General features: G+C 42.5%; 1 protein-coding gene and 1 long non-coding RNA gene across 1 annotated transcript in view; one reads left to right on the top strand and one right to left on the bottom strand.

Annotated features, from left to right (window-relative positions):
- Positions 1-18,141, bottom strand: part of LOC122465125 — a 212,411-nt gene that overhangs the window by 47,582 nt on the left and 146,688 nt on the right.
- Positions 3,156-18,141, top strand: part of KCNK1 (potassium two pore domain channel subfamily K member 1) — a 48,473-nt gene continuing 33,487 nt past the window's right edge. The window contains exon 1 of the mRNA XM_007068870.4: positions 3,156-4,209. Coding sequence (XP_007068932.3) covers positions 3,855-4,209 — 355 coding nt within the window. The 5' untranslated portion in view covers positions 3,156-3,854. The remainder of the gene's footprint in view (positions 4,210-18,141) is intronic.

The following is an 18,141-nucleotide window of genomic DNA, read 5'->3' on the forward strand; positions in this document are numbered from 1 at the left end:
TGATGCATTACTTTAGGACCATGTAATATAGCTGAAGTAATGGTTTAGCACAGGGAATGTACCTAGCAGGGATAGGTGGTGGATAAGGGAAGGGTTTGTCTATTGGCTAAGGTTTCCGATGCACAAGGGCAACATGCTTTGCTAAAAGGTATATAATCTTTGTGTAACCTGCATGCAGGGTCCCCTCCTGATTAGCAGGGGGCACCACGCTCGAGCGTAATAAACTTAGTATCTTTGGGAACTCTGCAGTTGTGGACTTTGTTCGTGTGCCTCAGCCTAGACTCGAACTGTGCGTGACCTATCGGATATAATTCGCAGCAGTTTGTGTGCGTGACCTGTGAGGTATAATTCATAACACTCTTTAAAAAATCTGGCATGAGATCCTTAAATTCTTTGGATATACTGGAAGAGGATAATCTAGAAAACGATGCCCCATTCTTTCTGGACTGCACACTGGAGAAGCCTCTTGACTGACGACAAGAAAAGACTGCCACCGCTGCTCAGTGGTAGTGCTAAAGAAGATCAATGACTCCCTGCCACATCTGGCATTCAGACAAGGCATAGAGATCACAGAAATGTGGCTGCCAGCTTAGTTTTGTGGGGGAAATCAGGAGGACCTCCAGTTTTGTCCTCTACCACTTGTCACTAGTAGGAAAATAGGAAGATGCAGAATTGGAAGAATGTGTGATCTTACCCTACAGAACAGGCAGCTTGCAGACAAGTTTATTCATGCCTCAGCACTGGGCTCAGTGCCATGGGGAGCACTGGCATCTGTCCCAAGACCTCTTTTCCCTACAACAGGAGCAGCATCCTTCCCAGCACAAAGGAAATTAGGGATTTAGCCAGCAGCAGGGTCAAGTGGTGATGTGGTTTAATGAGGTGACTTTAAAAGGATAAGGAAGAAAAATTTCCTGGAGACAGGCTGTCCCATAACAAACTATTGCAGGATTTTTTGCACCTTCAGTGACAAGATACTAGATTAGATTCACTGATCTGATCCACTTGGCCAATTCCTATGTAAAACTGATCTTGACTAGCAAAGTGAGATGGGCAAAGAGTCAGATCTTACTTTAAGATTAAACTTGTTATATAGCTGAATGCAAAAATATGATCGTATAAACCCAGACAAGTCAATATCACAATATCCTTCTCTCTGTTCCTTGTTGTGTATACATTACTATGGAATATTTCACTACATGATTGGTACAGACTCTGAGACAAATGTATAACTTGGGGGCTGTGAATTAAAACACTATCTTACACAGTGTTGGTCAAAATTCAAAATGCCAGAAAGTTTGGTTTGAGAGCAAGAGTTTGAATGCTTAAGTGAAAAAGCCCAGCTCTGTTATACTCTGTGACTGATCCCCATGTCCCATATTTCTGATGATCTTTGGAGGAAAGGTCAGAGTTAAGAGTTGTGAAACTTTGGGGCAGCAAAGAGACTCGAGTCTCTCTCTAGGCAGGCATGGGGCTGTATGTGAGTAACTGATTCACAAACATGGAGAGCTGAGGAAGTAGCTGGGAGTCCAGTAGGATCCTATTGAAGGTTTGTGTAAATGTTTGGTCACAGCAGAGGTAACTGTATAGTTTTCTACTGCCCCTCAGAAGAGGTGCATTCTTAACTAAACAGTTTCTAACTTTAAAAGGACATATGTTTTGGGGGTTAGGAAACAGTGGAGGTTGATTGTTAGTTTAAATATAACTCGTTTGTCCACCCCTATTCATAACCAGAAGAAAGAAAAGGAGTACTTGTGGCACCTTAGAGACTAACCAGTTTATTTGAGCATGAGCTTTCGTGAGCTACAGCTCACTTCATCGGATGCATAGCATATCGTGGAAACTGCAGAAGACATTATATACACACAGAGACCATGAAACAAAACTTCCTCCCACCCCACTCCCCCGCTGGCAACAGCTTATCTAAAGTGATCATCAAGTAGAGCCATTTCCAGCACAAATCCAGGTTTTCTCACCCTTCCCCCCCCCCCCCCCCCACAAACTCACTCTCCTGCTGGCATGTATTCGTAAAAAGAAAAGGAGTACTTGTGGCACCTTAGAGACTTTTTCTTTTTACGAATACATGCCAGCAGGAGAGTGAGTTTGTGGGGGGGGGGGGGGGGAAGGGTGAGAAAACCTGGATTTGTGCTGGAAATGGCTCTACTTGATGATCACTTTAGATAAGCTGTTGCCAGCGGGGGAGTGGGGTGGGAGGAAGTTTTGTTTCATGGTCTCTGTGTGTATATAATGTCTTCTGCAGTTTCCACGATATGCTATGCATCCGATGAAGTGAGCTGTAGCTCACGAAAGCTCATGCTCAAATAAACTGGTTAGTCTCTAAGGTGCCCCAAGTACTCCTTTTCTTTTTACGAATACAGACTAACGCGGCTGTTACTCTATAACCAGAAGAGTATCTATTTGATGCTGTTATATTTTGGGAAACAACTTACTGTATCTTGGTCACACTGAATGCATTTGATGAAGACGAAAGCCCAATGCCTAAAAAATATTGCTTTCATTTAAATGGTGTTTTTAATTACATAAAGAATTTAGAATTTGGGGGAATTAATGATTAAGCTGTTGGAGGAAATGAGCCCAGGTGTGTGTTTGTGTTGTGTCATTACTCAGTGAAGTTTTGACTCTGTATTTAATGACTTTTAAATACAGAGTCTTAGATAGAAGCCAGAAATGTTTGCTCTAAATGCTCCCTTCAACAGTTTTGCATTGCACTCTTTTAGACAACATTCATTATTAATCATCATTACTGATTTCTGTAGCACCGTTCATCATGTATCAATGTTTTACAGCTAATAAATACAATTAAAGACAATTTAGTGTTGCTGAAAGATACTAGGTTGAGATTTCAGAGTAGCAGCCCTGTTAGTCTGTATTTGCAAAAAGAAAAGGAGGACTTGTGGCACCTTAGAGACTGACTCTGCTGTGTAACTGAACTGCTGCCAATTGATTTGTGGGACTACATAACACATTTCTAGGAATGTTACTTCTTTAGAACCCCAAAGTTCTCACCCCAATTTGATGTTATACATTATATACCTCAGGAATTCAGCATCATGGCAGTGGCAGAAGTGGCCCCTTCATGGGCTGTGTGCACACGGAGGCCCCCATCCCTGGGGCAGGCTAAGTTTCCGGAACCGGCCGGGGTCATAGGAGACTTCCCTTGCTCGTCTCACATTGGGCTAGCAGAGGAAGTGAAGCATTTCAGATCTCACACACACACACACCTTTGTTCTGTTCCACCCCCCTCCGTTTTCCATCTGTCCCTGTTATCAGTTCGGTGTGGGGCAGGGTTTATCAACAGAGCGCGGCAAGCTGTTCCTTATCTAGCGCCAACCCCAAGATAGCAGCAGGGCCTCTGTGTACCCGGGGGGCAAGGCGGGGGCATGCGAGGCGCGGGAGGACGGGCTCAGCCTCGGGCAGGCTGGGCTCTGTGCGTGCGAGCTCGCCCGCGAATAAATAGCATCCACCCCGAGCAGGGCGGCGGCTGCTGCTGCTGCTCCATTGCTGGTTACCTGAGCCGGGAAACCACGTGAGTGCCACATCAGCGGCGCTTTTTAGCCTGAAAGTCACAGAAAGGAAACAGGAACCGGAGAAGCGGCTGGGGCCTGCCGGCCGGCGTGTAGCTTTGGGAGGGCAGGCGGGCCGCTGGCCAGTCCGGTCCCCCCACCTCACACCAGGGCGGGCCTGATCCTCGCCGCTGCCCTGGAGGCTGCTGCGGAGCGAGCCCGGCCCGCAGGCGCTGGCTGAGCGAGGAGGATCCCTCCCTGCCGCGCGCGCTTCCCCGGGGCGCGGGGCCAGCTCGGTCTGCGGCGGCGGGAGCGGCAGGGCGGCGGCGGAAGATGCTGCAGTCCCTGGCCGGCTGCTCGTGCGTGCGGCTGGTGGAGAGGCACCGCTCCGCCTGGTGCTTCGCCTTCCTGGTGCTGGGCTACCTGCTCTACCTGGTCTTCGGCGCCGTGGTCTTCTCCTCGGTGGAGCTGCCCTACGAGGACCTGCTGCGCCAGGAGCTGCGCAAGCTGAAGCGGCGCTTCCTGGAGGAGCACGAGTGCCTGTCGGAGCAGCAGCTGGAGCAGTTCCTGCGGCGGGTGCTGGAGGCCAGCAACTACGGCGTGTCCGTGCTGGGCAACGCCTCGGGCAACTGGAACTGGGACTTCACCTCCGCGCTCTTCTTCGCCAGCACCGTGCTCTCCACCACGGGTAAGGGGCCCCTCTCGGCGCCCACCGCATCCTCCCTCCTCTCCAGCCCCCCAGGCCCCTCTGCACCCAGGGCTTCTCCATTCCCATCTGCACCCAATGGGCTGCTCTGTCTTCATCTTCCCACCCCCACCCCCCTGCACTCAGGGTGCCTTTATCCCCTCTGCACCCATGGGCTGCTCTGTCTTCATCTCCCAACCCCTCTCTCTGCACCATCCCCCTGCCCCCAGGGTGCCTCTATCCCCTCTGCATCCAAGGACTGCTGCATCTCTCCTCGCCCCTTCATCTCCTTGCGCGCAGGGACCGTCCACCTGCCCCTGGGGCTTCCTTCTCTATCCCTTTCCTGCACCCACAGACTCTTTCTTCCTCCCCTCCCCCACAGGACCCCGTATCCCTGCACTAGCACCTCTTCATTCCCATCCCATCTGTCCCCGTGGCCCTCTCCATCCTCTTGTCCTCCTTTCCACTCTTGTGGAAGGTGCACGGAATCCCAGGGAGAAGAACCCCTCCTAGGCCCCTTTCTTTCTTTCCTTTCTCTTGGGAGCTAAGGGCAAGAGAAGAAAGGAAACTCCTTTACATCCCGAGGTCCAGTCTTCTTATCAAGAAAACTTAAGTGGCAGCCAAGTGGATAGTATTTGCTTTGATGATTTTTTTTTTCAGTGTTGCATAAACCAGAAGAGTTTTATTCAAACTGCTGCTTTTTGTCAAGGGTGAACAGAGAGGGTTTCCCTACATTGCAAAAAGGGTTGCTGGGTTTGTTTGTGGGGAGGAGAATAATTTGCAACATTTACTAAAGTACCTGTTCAAACCACTTTGCATTCTTGGTTTATATCTGGCATCAGTAGTGGGGGGGGGGGGGGGGGAGTGTCACAACTCCTTTGGGGGTCTCAAATGAATGGTGGGGATTGTAGCCATCCTGGCCTTTTCTCCATTTCTACAGTGCTCAGTGGGGAGGTTACATAGATTGGGGGGTGGGGGTGGGAGGAATGCTGGTGTGGAAAAGATAATGCTTCTCAGTCTTACATAAATCAAGGTAACTAAATTATTTTCTCATTTGTGCTGGCATAATACCATTGGCCATGATTCTGTTCCCAGTTACATAAGTATAAAACTATAGTATCTCCACTGGTGTATGATTTGGTGGTAACTGGAAGAAAACTGAAAACTTCAGGGGCCTGATTTCACCATAGTGTTATGCTTGTGTAACTCCACTGAAATCAAGGAGCTTATGCTGGTGTAATATTAGAGTAATGCTGGAGAGAATCAGGACCCAGGTTCTGTCGTCATGATCTCTCATTATGTATAAAGTCACTTAGTGAGGGCAAGTTTCTTTTCACAGTGGAAAAAACAACTGCTCATCCTGTGTAGCTGGAAAAAGAACACACCCATAACTAATTCAGCATATGCTTTCACTTTGGGTACTCTTGATATTCATATTTTGAGAGTGCCTTCCAAAATTGTATTGTGTTTTCTTATTTGTTTGAACTATGCCATGGTATCAGCCCCAAGATGTTTACTATGTAGTTAAGTTTTGATCCATCTGCCTACTTGTGGGCTACTAGCTCAAAAACCCTAACATTTTTTCTTCAAGAGATACCGTCAGCTTAAAATTCATGGCCCAGGTTCTGAGCTATGTCTGAACTCTGCTTGATTCCTCCACCATGAGCTGCACCGAGTGTGGCTTTACTCACCTTCACAGCTCCTGGAATCTGTGACAGGCCATGGGTATTTTCCACAAATCTTTAATTTATGCCCACCTGCCCATGGCTCCAAGGGTCCATTCTGGCAGATGGGGATAGCCAGAATGAAGAGGCGCCCTGGAAATGTCCCCTTTGTGAGGATACTACAGGGTGTCTCTCTGAGTGATACTGCAGCTGCTGTGTGACTCTACACCACCCAACAATCCCCCTATTTAAGGGGAATTGAAGATACATCTACACAGGGATAAAAGACAGCCATGGCTGACCTGGGTCAGCTGACAGACTTGGGCTCACAGGGTCCCAGAACTCTCCGAGCCCAAACATCTACACAGCAATTTTAGCCCCACAGCCTGAGTCCCAGGAGCCTGAGTCAGCTGACCCATGCCTGCTGCAGGTTTTTTATCCCTGTGTAGACAGACCCTTGTGACTGAGAGTAGAATTTGTGCTGCCAACACAAATTGCTTTACCCATGTTACTTTAAATTCTTAAAAGTGAAACATCTTTAAAAATACAACCTAATTGTCACTATGGGCCAGATTTTTAAAGGTATTTAGGCCCCTAAAAGTGCAGATGGGTGCCTAGGCCCTAACTCCGTGAAATCAAAGCGAGTTAGACACCAAGGTGCTTTTGAAAATCCAAATAGGTGCCTATCCACATCTTTAGGCATCTAAATACCTTTTAAAATCTGGCTCACTGCTCTTACTCTGGGGTTTTTGTTTTTTTTTTGCATTTCTTTCAGTTTGAATAATGAAAATCAATGAAGCAATTTTCATTTGTTTATGTAGTCAGTTTCAATTTAAAATTCCTGGTGTACTCTGAGTCTATAGCACTACAGGAGAATGTATATTTGCTTAAAAACAGCTACTTTCATTGGGATTTTTTAAAAGTTGTGGAAATTGTTTTGTTTTAGGTTTTATAAAATCTTGCTTTTTACAAATTTTAAATTTTGCATCAAATTTAAGTCGACAGTGTCCCTTTAAGGGACAGTATAGGTATATGTGCCAGGAAGGTTGGACTGTGATGATTTGAATGGCCAAGTTTTAAGTGATCATTGAAACAAATAAGTGTCTTCTTTCATAAGTGTGAGGTGCTTTTGAAAACTCCCTTAAAATTGAAAACTTTTCCATTAAATGAGTGTCTTGGAGGTATTTTGGTACTGTTAGAAAAGATGCAAGTTTGGTAGTAAGCAATTCCCTTTTCCATTAAAGATATCAGCTGATAACGAGAATGCTATTTAATGAATCACAGTGTATTTACCTGGTCTGACTCTGATACTTACTGTCAGATTAGAACAAATGTTGCCTGTTTTAAATAAAAAAGTTTTTGATGTTGAAAATATGGACTAAGTTATGTGGTTTTTTAATTAATATGAATGTTTTTATAGTAAAACATTAAGTATTCACTACAGAGGTTCGTACTTATCTTTTCGTTTAGTTATGATAATCTTTGGGATAACAAGAAATGTAAGTGAAATGTTTGGCATATATGCAGTTAAACATGTTACAGAAATAAAGTTTTTAAGTTACAGGCAGCATAAGTTTAGTAGCTACATCAGTGATTTCTAAGACGCTAACTGAAGATTTGGAATGATAATTTTAGTAATTTAACACACTGAACCTCTAGTTTTTCAGTAATTGTAAATTTGTCACATACACTGAAGAGTTATAAACCCAAGTATTTAATTGTGTGGACTTTATACTGTAACAGTACAATGCAATATCTTAATTCCTAATCAGTGAAACTGAGTGTTCTTATCTATTGGAGAATATTAAAATGTTTATGTTAAGTATTTAAGAGGTATTTTTAATCTTCAAATTTATATTTTGTTATACAGTATTCCGATACATTATGGAAAATATTATACATTTTGATATCTAATCCTATATACTTTTTTCTTACTGATAATCTCTTTATAAAATAAAAATGTTAATCCAGAAAACTGAAATATGGTTCTTAATAACTTTGATAAGTTTTACATTAGGGATGAGGAAACGTACAAAAAGTTCAGCACCACTCAAATAAACAAAGCAGTGGGATTTGGTTTTGGACTCAACTGTATCATTTACAGTTCATTATCCTCCCCTCCCAACTGCACATCTGCATAAGGCCTCAAGTGTTTAGCTGATTAGATCACAGAGACCCTCAAAGGTGAATACTTGAACAATGTGCAGTCATCCCATATATTAATAAACTTTTTGAAAACCCTCTATTTAATAACCTTTCAAAACTTAGTCAACTGCAGTCAAAAGGCATATAGGTCCAAAACAGCAGCAGCCGCAATATTTCCTCTAAAAAAACAGTAGTACTTGTGGCACCTTAGAGACTAACAAATTTATTTGAGCATAAGCTTTCGTGGGCTACAGCCCACTTCATCGGATGCATGCAGTGGAAAATACAGCAGGACGATTTTATATACACAGAGAACATGTGTTTCATGTTCTCAATGAAGTGAGCTGTAGCCCACGAAAGCTTATGCTCAGATAAATGTGTTAGTCTCTAAGGTGCCACAAGTACTCCTGTTCTTTTTGCGGATACAGACTAACATGGCTGCTACTCTGAAATATTTCCTCTGTATGTTTGGAATTAAAATGAATCCATCACTGTCAGAAGGGGAGAGAATTATACTTCTTTCAGTGGGCCGAATCCAATCCACAGGGTTTTAGATGGAACCTTGAAGTGAGGAAAATAAAAACGTTGTTCCATTTATGTTTAAAAAACAATCCGTTTTATTATTTTAGTTTGCAGTATATATACAGGGCCTAGCACAATGGGGCCCCATTTTTCATAGGTCTGTAGGCACTACCATAACAAACATTAATAATATTGTATGTGTACAATAGTTCACAAGTTGATGTGTTCGGTTTCTTTGGGAATAGCAGGCCTGGTAATTCTGTGAGTGTTAACAGCTTAGAGGCTGGACTCTGCAGGAAACTCTCCGAGGACTCGGGTTGGTATGCACCTGTTGGTACGAAGAAAGTGAGGCCCGCAAGGTAATGCTTGTGCTCCCAGAGGCTGATTGTTTCAGGGAGCTGATCCACACAGCACAGATTAGACTTCCTTAGGCTCAGGGAAGGTAGAGGTGAGGTGTCTTGCAACCCTGGGTACCGCTGGGAAGCATCACAGTTGTCCTCTTCACTATGTATTAAGAAACATAACTGTTTTCAACATTCAGAAGTTAAAAATTGTTGTACATCTAAACTGTCTTCCTCCTCTCCCCCCAAAACAGTAAGGGCAAGTGCAGGAAAAAGAATACTAATGCTTAGACCAACCAGTGAATAGCCCTGTGTTGTGAAGAGCATGGTTTTGTATTCATGGAGCACTGAAATGCTTTCTGTGAGCGGAATGGATTGGATGATCATCACTTATTGACAGGATACCCGTTTCCTGGGTTCAGAGCTGACAGGGCTTGTTACATAGCTTTAAATTAAGTAGAAAGAGTATAGAGAGAAAGATTTGAATTTAATTAAAAAAAAAAAATCTGGTACGTCCTTTCACTTGAACAATGTAGAGGTGAGGGTGACCTGAAGAAGAAAATAAAAAGGTGACTAAAAAAAATTGTTAAAAATAGTGTGCCTACACATAAATGCAAGGAGTATGTGGAATAGGCAAAGTCAGGTAAAATATTATCTGAAAATAATTCAAATTGGCCGGATATGTGCATTATCACAGGATTAAAAACTCAGGCACACAAGGGGTAATCACAAATGGCAAAGAAATTAGTTGAGTGCTGCTGGGACTGGCTTTAGGTTCTTTTTTTAGTAACTTTATTCCTTCATGAAAAATGTCAATAGATACACAGAATCAGATATGAACAGAGTACATGCAAAAGGAACTCCCTCGCTAGGTACCTACAACATAAACCATTTAAAAATAATACATGAACGTATTTTAAAAAATATTAGTTAATTGGAAACCCTCAAGAACTATGAACTACTTAAGAGCCTGTCTCAGAGGTGCTTGTTACTTGGCAGGGTCCTAGCTGCCACAAATGGGCCTATTGGTGGCATTGGCTCTGCTTGCAGTGCTGTGCCTAGAGGTGGTTGTCTGGAGGATCAGGCCATAATGTGCAAGTCAAAATTTAATTGTAAACGTGCTTACTTTAATTAAAAAAGAATAATTTTTGTCCTGCATGTTGGTCACTGTCCAGGTAACGCATGTTGCCTGTCAGTGTGCAGTTCTTTCCCATTTCTAACGTACAAAGGGATGGCAAAGTCTGTGAGTGGAAACAGAATGAAAAAGGAAGGTGGTGGAAGGGTTTGAAGAAGAGGATAGTTACCTCTGTTTGTTTATGAAACCTGAACTGATAGGCATGGGGGAGCATACAAATTGATTTATCACTGATCCAATAGGTTAAGACCCTACTTTATGATTTGCTCCAGCATGGGATATGCCTGATGTGAGAATGTCTTGTAGCATTTCCTAGGAATGGGAGAATAAGTCTAGGCTGTCTGACTATTTTTCATTATGAACGTGGACACCGGTTTCATTTTCCACTCAGCCAGTGGGGATGAGGGGCACCTTGGTTCTTTCCAGCATCTCAGTATAATGGAGCTGTGAGAATACCTTTTAAAAAATAGGATAATATGGGGTTGTCTTCATTCAGAAAAACAAGGTGGAGGATTGCAGAAGGGTGAAGTGCATTTGTAATGCCCTTGTCTTGGGGTGGAGAGCAGATTTCCTCTGCTCTAGCCAGATCTCCAATGTTTTAATGAGGAGAGTGAGTTACTACACCTCCAGCATGTCTCTGAACCTGGAAGGGTTGATGATTGCAATATGGTGGGTGTGTACCAGAATGTCTTCTGGAATTTATCTTGCATTACCTGTATTTTGGGTGATTGAGTAGGTATTTCTTATATTGTGCTACTTTTAGAGGTATGAAGCACAGAAACAGCGACGTGCCAACTTAAAATTTCTGTTTGGTCCTGAATAAGGATGAGTATGGGATACCAGTAGCTAGATGCTGACAGTAGTCAGACCTCTGTAATTACTTGACTGGGAAAGGTCAAGCAGAGGTGCATTTCAATATGGTGAGTTTTGTATTAAGGTAAAATAAGTGCTTTGGGTATGGTAAGCAAGTGATATAATCCATCCTTGTTTACAGCTGATATAGTTCAAATATCATTTGACTCTCAAAGACCATTCTTCATTAGGTCTAGTTTTAATTAACATACTTATTAATGATTTGGAAGTGAAGTTAAACAGTGCATTTAATTACAGAGTATATCAAATTGGGAGTGTTGATACCCTTCAGTCTTCACTGGTGCTAACACAAAGTGATGAAGAAAGATTAGCAATACAGGGTTAGAGCGCTCTTTACCATGGTAATGTCCATGGCGGGCAGGTGAAGGAGAAGGAAAACTCCCTGCAGTTCTGTTCATGGAGTTTCCAGCATGTCATTCTATCAGGGGTCCCTTCCTTCACCTGTCTTGCTCCAGTAGCATAGACCCCAAAACCTGTGCATCCCTCCAGTATCCATGCAGATCCCAGGAAGGCAGTATGAGGCCAAGGCCCTTTGTCTCTGCAGCACTTCTGGCTGATTGCCAGGGCCTGGGCCATGGGCCATGTGGCTCCTACAGAGCTGAGCTAAGAGGATAATAGTTGCCCATAGGGAGCCACCTTTTAAAAGGGGGAAGATTCCATCAAGGATTATCCCTGCCAGGGGAGCATCCCTCACTCCCCCTAGCACCCTCACTGTTCCTTGGGGTCCAGTTCTCCAGCAATGAGACATCAGCAGGTAAGCCCACCAAGCCGGTTTGGTTGCTAGTAGTAATATTTCATTAAGTATATTGTTTCTGCTGTCAAACTTGCCATTGTATAATACCTGCAACTCTGATAAGGAATCAGATAGGTTTTCATCACCTTCGTGTTTAAGCATTTCAAAGCTTATTTTGTCTTTCCCTGGTGCATGCTTTTGCTCCTTATCACTTTTTGGAGTTCCCTCATCCTGAGGTTTTCATTTAAAATAAGATCCACACCATCCACCGACCTCTTCATCATCTGATAGTTATTAAGAAATGTTCTTTTCCTTTCCCTAATTTCTATCCTCTGATCCTCATCATTGCTCACTTATTCTTTGTTGGAGCTTATTACTACGTGGCCTTCCACTTCAAAGCTTGGTATTGTGTTGCTCTTACTCTTTATTCCAGTCATTTCCCAAAGTTGCTTGTACATCTTTATTTACTTTCCAGCAGTATTGCATCCAGCTTTCTTTCTTTGTCCTTTTTTATAGCCCTTGTGCAACTGCCTTATTTTTTTTTAATATGTCAATAAGTCCTATCAATTTAATGTAGTTTTTTCATTCTTATATGCCTTGTTCCTTTCCTTAATTACCTTGTCACATTCCTTGTTCCACCATGGTATACTTTTTACTATCTTTAGTTAGGGTAGGTATTTTAGGAATAGGTAGGCTGGCTGTCTTTATAATTCCCTTTGTAATATTACTACAGAATTCTTTATCCTCTGCTCACCCACATATTCCTCACTTGTGTCTAAAGAGTTTCCAATTTGCCTTTTAAAAAAAAAAAAAAAATGTTCCAAATGGGGGTTTTATTCTTGTCTTCAATATGTCCTTTTCCTTTATATGTAATTAATGCTGGGAAGTGGTCACTATCCATTCCCTTCTCTCTGTATATTTCCCAGCTGCATTTGCTTCCTATGTTACTAGAAGCTATTCCCAAGTCTAGGCAAGAGAGGCATCTGTCCTCTTCACAGAACCTGGTAGGTGCCTTATTTAATATTACTAAATTATTATCGTCTCAAAATTCCTATGGACATTTTCCATTTGTATCATTTGTCCTACATTCCTATAAACTGTTGTGACTATTCAGATCACCACAGATATTGTATGGGCATGTGACACCTGCATTTCTTTCTTTCAGTTATATAGCCTCTAGTTTTCTGCACAGGTTATAAACATATCGCCTGAGACAAAACAACTCTGTGTCTATCAGTATCTCAGTAGCATTAGACTCAATATTTAGCTTTTTAACCTCTACTTCCAGGTTGTTTAGATTCTTCTTATTGAAGGTGCAGACAGCCCCACCCTTTCCTATTTTTCTGTCATATTTATATATTCCATATCCTGTGATTTTTATAGTCTAGTTTTTCTGTTAGCCAAATCTCTTGCATATATAATATGCCAAGCTTTGTTTTCATGTCAGTAATATGTTTCTTTAATTCCTACTTACTTGCTATAAGACTGTGTATTCCAGCTATTAGTCACCCTCATTCTCTTACCCTTCAACATTTCCTTCACTTAGGAAAGTATCAAGTCATTCCACTGATAGGGTGCTAGCTGGTAGGTACTTTTCAGCAGCTTTAACTGTAATTCTCATGTTCGCTGTTTGCATTCCTGTCTGAGGAGTACAAATTGACTTCAATCATAAATGCAACAAATCTCTATTTTTCTATAAGTAGCATATCATCTCCTTCTACCCCAATGTCACTCATCACTTCCTTCCCAGTGTTCTGTTGCTTGATAATCCCTGTTCCATACTGGGTTTTCTTTTTTCCTCTTTTTTTTTTTTTTTTTTTTTATTTTAGGTATCTTCTGGCAGCTTCTGCATATGAGATGATGTTAATGATTTTGGTTTTTATATTTCTCTAGCTTGCTTTGCCTCAATACATCCTTCATATGTTGAGCTGTGTTTTCCTCCACAGTTAGAATATATTCATTCTGTCTGTTCCTCACAGATATGTGAATAGTTACCTCCACACTTGCCACACCTTAATTTCCTTTTGGAAGTATTTGCTACGTGACCAAATCTTTGGACACCTGTAGCATTTCAATGGAGGAGGGGTGAGGGGGTGTGTGTATAATATATATATATAGGGATTAGTTCAGATAGATATTTGCAATGGTGTTGTAGCCATGCTGGTCCCAAGATGTTAGAGACACCTTGTATTTAGCTGTGACATGCTGTGCACCCTTCCCAGACCTGAAGAAGAGCTCTGTGTAAGCTCAAAGCCTTGTCTCTTTCACAGAAGTTGGTCCAATAAAAGGATATTACCCCATGCACTTCATCACCCTAAAGTTACTCTATCTGGAAGTGTCCTTCTCTTAAATGTGACCAGCACAGCTATCATCTCCTCTTCTGCTAGTTACCGTCTTGCATATATCACCTTATTTTCACCTATTCCTTTATTTCCTTTTCTGACATTCCAAATGGCACACCATATACCACCCCTCTCATTTCAGTTAGAAACCTGGGTAGCTCAGCTTATTTTCAGCTTTCCTAGCACCTTTGTCTTAAGGAGCTTCTCTTCTTGTTCTTTTGTTTTTGCCCTTCACTTACAAGTCTCCATCAGGTAGTTTCCTAGCTCGTACTAAGCCCTGGTCTACACTACAAATGTATGACACATAATTGTGTCGCTCAGGGGAAAATCCACATCATAGTTATACTGACCTAATCCCCTCTGTAGACAGTGCTATGTTGGCAGTAGGGCTTCTCCCATTGACATAGTTACTGCCTCTCGGGGAGATGGAGTACCTAGACTGATGAGAGAAATTCTCCTGCTGGCATAGGTAGTGTCCTAACTAAGCACTACAGCGGCAGTGCTGCACATGTAGACAAGCTCTATATCTCCAGCACTTTTTTCTGAACCCTTCTGACGTCATCTGGGGGTTGACATCCCCTATCTTTATGCCCTTTGCTAGGGATTTCACTATTAGGTAATTTTTCCCCCATATCCCATTCCTGCCTACCCATTTTCTGCTCCTTCTACTCTAAAGAATCTACCCTTTTCTTTTTCCTTGTTTGCATCCAGCCTTCCTCAGTGCTTCCCCATCTGTATTTTCTAGGGCTGGTTTCAGTGTCATTGACTAGTGTGGGCAGATTGAAGTGATAACAAATCTAGCCAAACCCGGAGTCTGCTTTGACCCCTCACTGACCCTTTATAGCCCCCAGGTGCTGCCCTGCCCTCTTAAGTGGCTCAGCTGGGAGCACTTACAGTGGAACAGAAGAGTTGAGCCCATTTTCTTTTAATTGGCCAGCTACTCTGTTACACAGACTTTTCACTAAGAAGGGGATACTTGAATACAGTAATGTAAATTGAGGCTGCAGTGCAGAGCTGGGGAAGGCACTGTACGTGCAGAGAAATCCCATCATGGTTGAACAAGGTCACAATCTATATCGTCCTGGACAGACGTGCCTAGAATGCTGCATTGTTCTGAACATCTTATTACCAGAAAGTTATTGACAAATTGGAGGGAATTTTGAGAAAAACAACAAAAATGATGAAACATCTGGAAGGACTGAATTATAAGGAAACATTAAAAAGTAGCAGTGTTTTTATATTCCAAGGGCCAATGTAGCACACTACAAATTACTTGGTCCCCATAAACCCACATAATAGAGCCCTAAGTTGAGGTAGTAAGACCCAACTGTGTCCTGTAATGCTTTTTGGTGTTTGCTTTGTAACAGAGATAAGACCTATTTAAATCAATGGGGGAAAATAGAAATTTTAGTAAAAGCAAAACTTTCAGTTGCTCTTCACTCCTGATAAAGTTCAGTTCAACGTAAACCAAGCATTTTATCCCATAGACAACATAATCTGTGGTTAGAATCTCTGGGGAGTTAGGTGGCTTATGGCTACAGGACACGTCTATGTTTTTCCACTAATACAGTATGAAGTGATGACAAAAGTCAATTGCATTTTCTAGCTCATACCAAAATGGATGTGTGAAGATCAATTTCCCATGTGATTCTTATTGAACTAAAATATAAAAACTCCTTTTGATGGTCTAAATAAAGTAAAAGAAGAAACAAAAATTTCCTCTATTATTTGGTCTCTAGCCTAAAATAACTGATGTTTGTACTGCATTTGGAGAGAGAAAATGGTTAAGTATTGTTTTTTAAAAAATCCAAGTAAAACCTCAGTTTTTAAAAACCTCCCTTATGGTATACTTAAGAATATACTTACAAATGAACCAATGTCCACTAACTGTTTCAGTGCATTAAATGGATGTTGGCCAAGGAGCTGAGGTTGATTTTCAGGTGTCTATAAGGCATGTCAGCTTCTAAAATTATTTACAATATTTTTACGTGATTTTTTTACAAACTCTGTGCCATCAACCTCCAGGAATTTTTAAATCTATCATATCAGCGCAACTGGTCACCTCTGACTCAGATAACTGAGATGCTACTGCGCAACTGCTTCCCCGAATGTACCAATTGTGGCTCATTTAAATTTCTGTATTACAGTGTGGCTACCGACAAGAGGAATGTGCCTGACTTTGACTAGGTGTTTTGTGTCCAACTTTTTAACTAATGCCCATTTGTTACTTACCATCTACAGGAAAGTATAATTTGTTAAAGAGGTTATTTAAAAAAGAAAAAAATCAGAGGACCACATGCTTTGCCTTGCTAAGGTCACTTGGCGACTTAAAGCTGCCTTAAAGAAACAGCTCATGATTTCCTTAGTATGAGCGAATCCTCGTTAATTTCACACCAGTCCTGCCTGGCATCCTCAGTGCAAGGGTTTTGTTGGGGCTGTCTGAAGGTGGGAGGAGGCAAAGGTACAGCGAAATGCACTGTGTCAGTATCTGGCAGGTTGGATATTACCTAAGCAACCTGCAAAATAGGGAGCCAGTGTGCTGGCCCCATGATTAGATGAGGAATATAAATGGTTTCAAGGTACCCCTGTGTACCCTCTTCCCTTATGTGTCCCAACCATGAGTTCAGTGCAGCTAAGGATTGTGCTCCGTGGAAGTTGTGTGCATGTATAGGAAGGCAGAATCATCCGTATGAGTTAAAAAATTCCATGTTAATAAAGGTAATCTGGGTAATAAAGATGAGACTGGGGTGTCAGAAGTAGAGCTGGAGCAAAGTGATCATTTAAAACCAATAGGTCAACAGGCCCAGATGATCTACATCCAAGAGTTCTGGAGATCTTAAGTACAAACAAAAATATGCAATCTCTCATTAAAAATCAGCCACTGTTTCAAGAGGATTTGGGGGTATCAAGTTTGTACTTGTATTTTAAAAAAGGCTCTGGGGATGATCTGGGGAATTATATATCAGTGATCCTGTCATGGGGCCAGAGCATAACTGGCCCTTGAGGATCCTGTGGGCTACACCTGGGAATAATCAGGTGCTCGGGTGGTGTCCCTTTAGATAATTAGTAATGGAGCAGCTGAATAGAAAGTGGCTGCTAGAACTATATAAAGGAAAAGTTGCTTACAAGGAAGGGGGAGAGAAGGAGTTCTAAAGAAGCCCTGTAGTAGGCTGAAAGGTGTCTATAGAAGGTGGGGTTAGGCCTTGAATGAGGACTTGGAGTTAATATTGAGAGAGCTTGCAGGGTTGCTGGGGAAGGGAAGCAGTGTGGGAGTGCCTCTCATTGGGCTCTGGGAAGAGAGCTGCTGCAGGCCTCTAGATCAGAAAGTCCAACAGGTAGAAACGCCTTTCTGGGAAAGGAGTAAGAAGGAGAAAGCTGGTAGGACAAAACCCATAGGGAGTAGAGTAGACTAGATTCCTGTTGGGGAAGCCCTGAGTTAGGGCCTAAAGAGGGTAGAGCAAACCCACAGGGGAGCAGGTTAGGTTTCCATGGGAGAAGTCCTGGGATAGGTCTTGTAAGTGGGAGCAGGCTGATACCAGAGGTAAATTGCTGGGGTCCCTGGGGCAGGGAGGCCGTGTGGGCAATCCTGCTGGAGAAGAAGTGGTTATTGGTTTGGCCCAAGAGGGACCAAAGAAGAACTATTACTTAGGATTTGTTAGGATTTTTGTTTGGACCTTTTTATTACCCTGTAAGGGGGTTGGACTTTGTGATTTAGCCAGGGAACTGAGCCACAGATGACCTGTCGAGAGGCAGATATCCCCCAGCACCTTCTACTGGCTGAGAACCCCTTTCTGCATCACACCCTGACATAAGGGGGTGCTACAGGTGGTGTATACAGAGCCTTATACCTGTACCTGGCAAATTGAATGAAACAATAACTAATTAAAAATAGAATAACAAACACCTGGAAGATCATGATATGATAGGTTCTAACCAGCATGGTTTCTGCAAAGGAAAATTATGCCTCACTAATATCTCAGACTTCTTTGAACATGGCAGAGTAGTGAATAAAAGAACTAGTTGACATAGCTAATTTATATTTTCAGAAGGCCTCTGGAAAAGTCCCTCAGAAGTGGCTGCTAACAAACTAAGGAGTCATGGGGTGAGGGGCAAAGTTTTTGTCATGGATCTGAAAGCAGACAGTAAGATTAAATGATCTACTTTCATGATGGCATCAGGT

The sequence above is a fragment of the Chelonia mydas genome, chromosome 3 (assembly GCF_015237465.2).
Source record: "Chelonia mydas isolate rCheMyd1 chromosome 3, rCheMyd1.pri.v2, whole genome shotgun sequence".
NCBI lineage: Eukaryota > Metazoa > Chordata > Testudines > Cheloniidae > Chelonia > Chelonia mydas.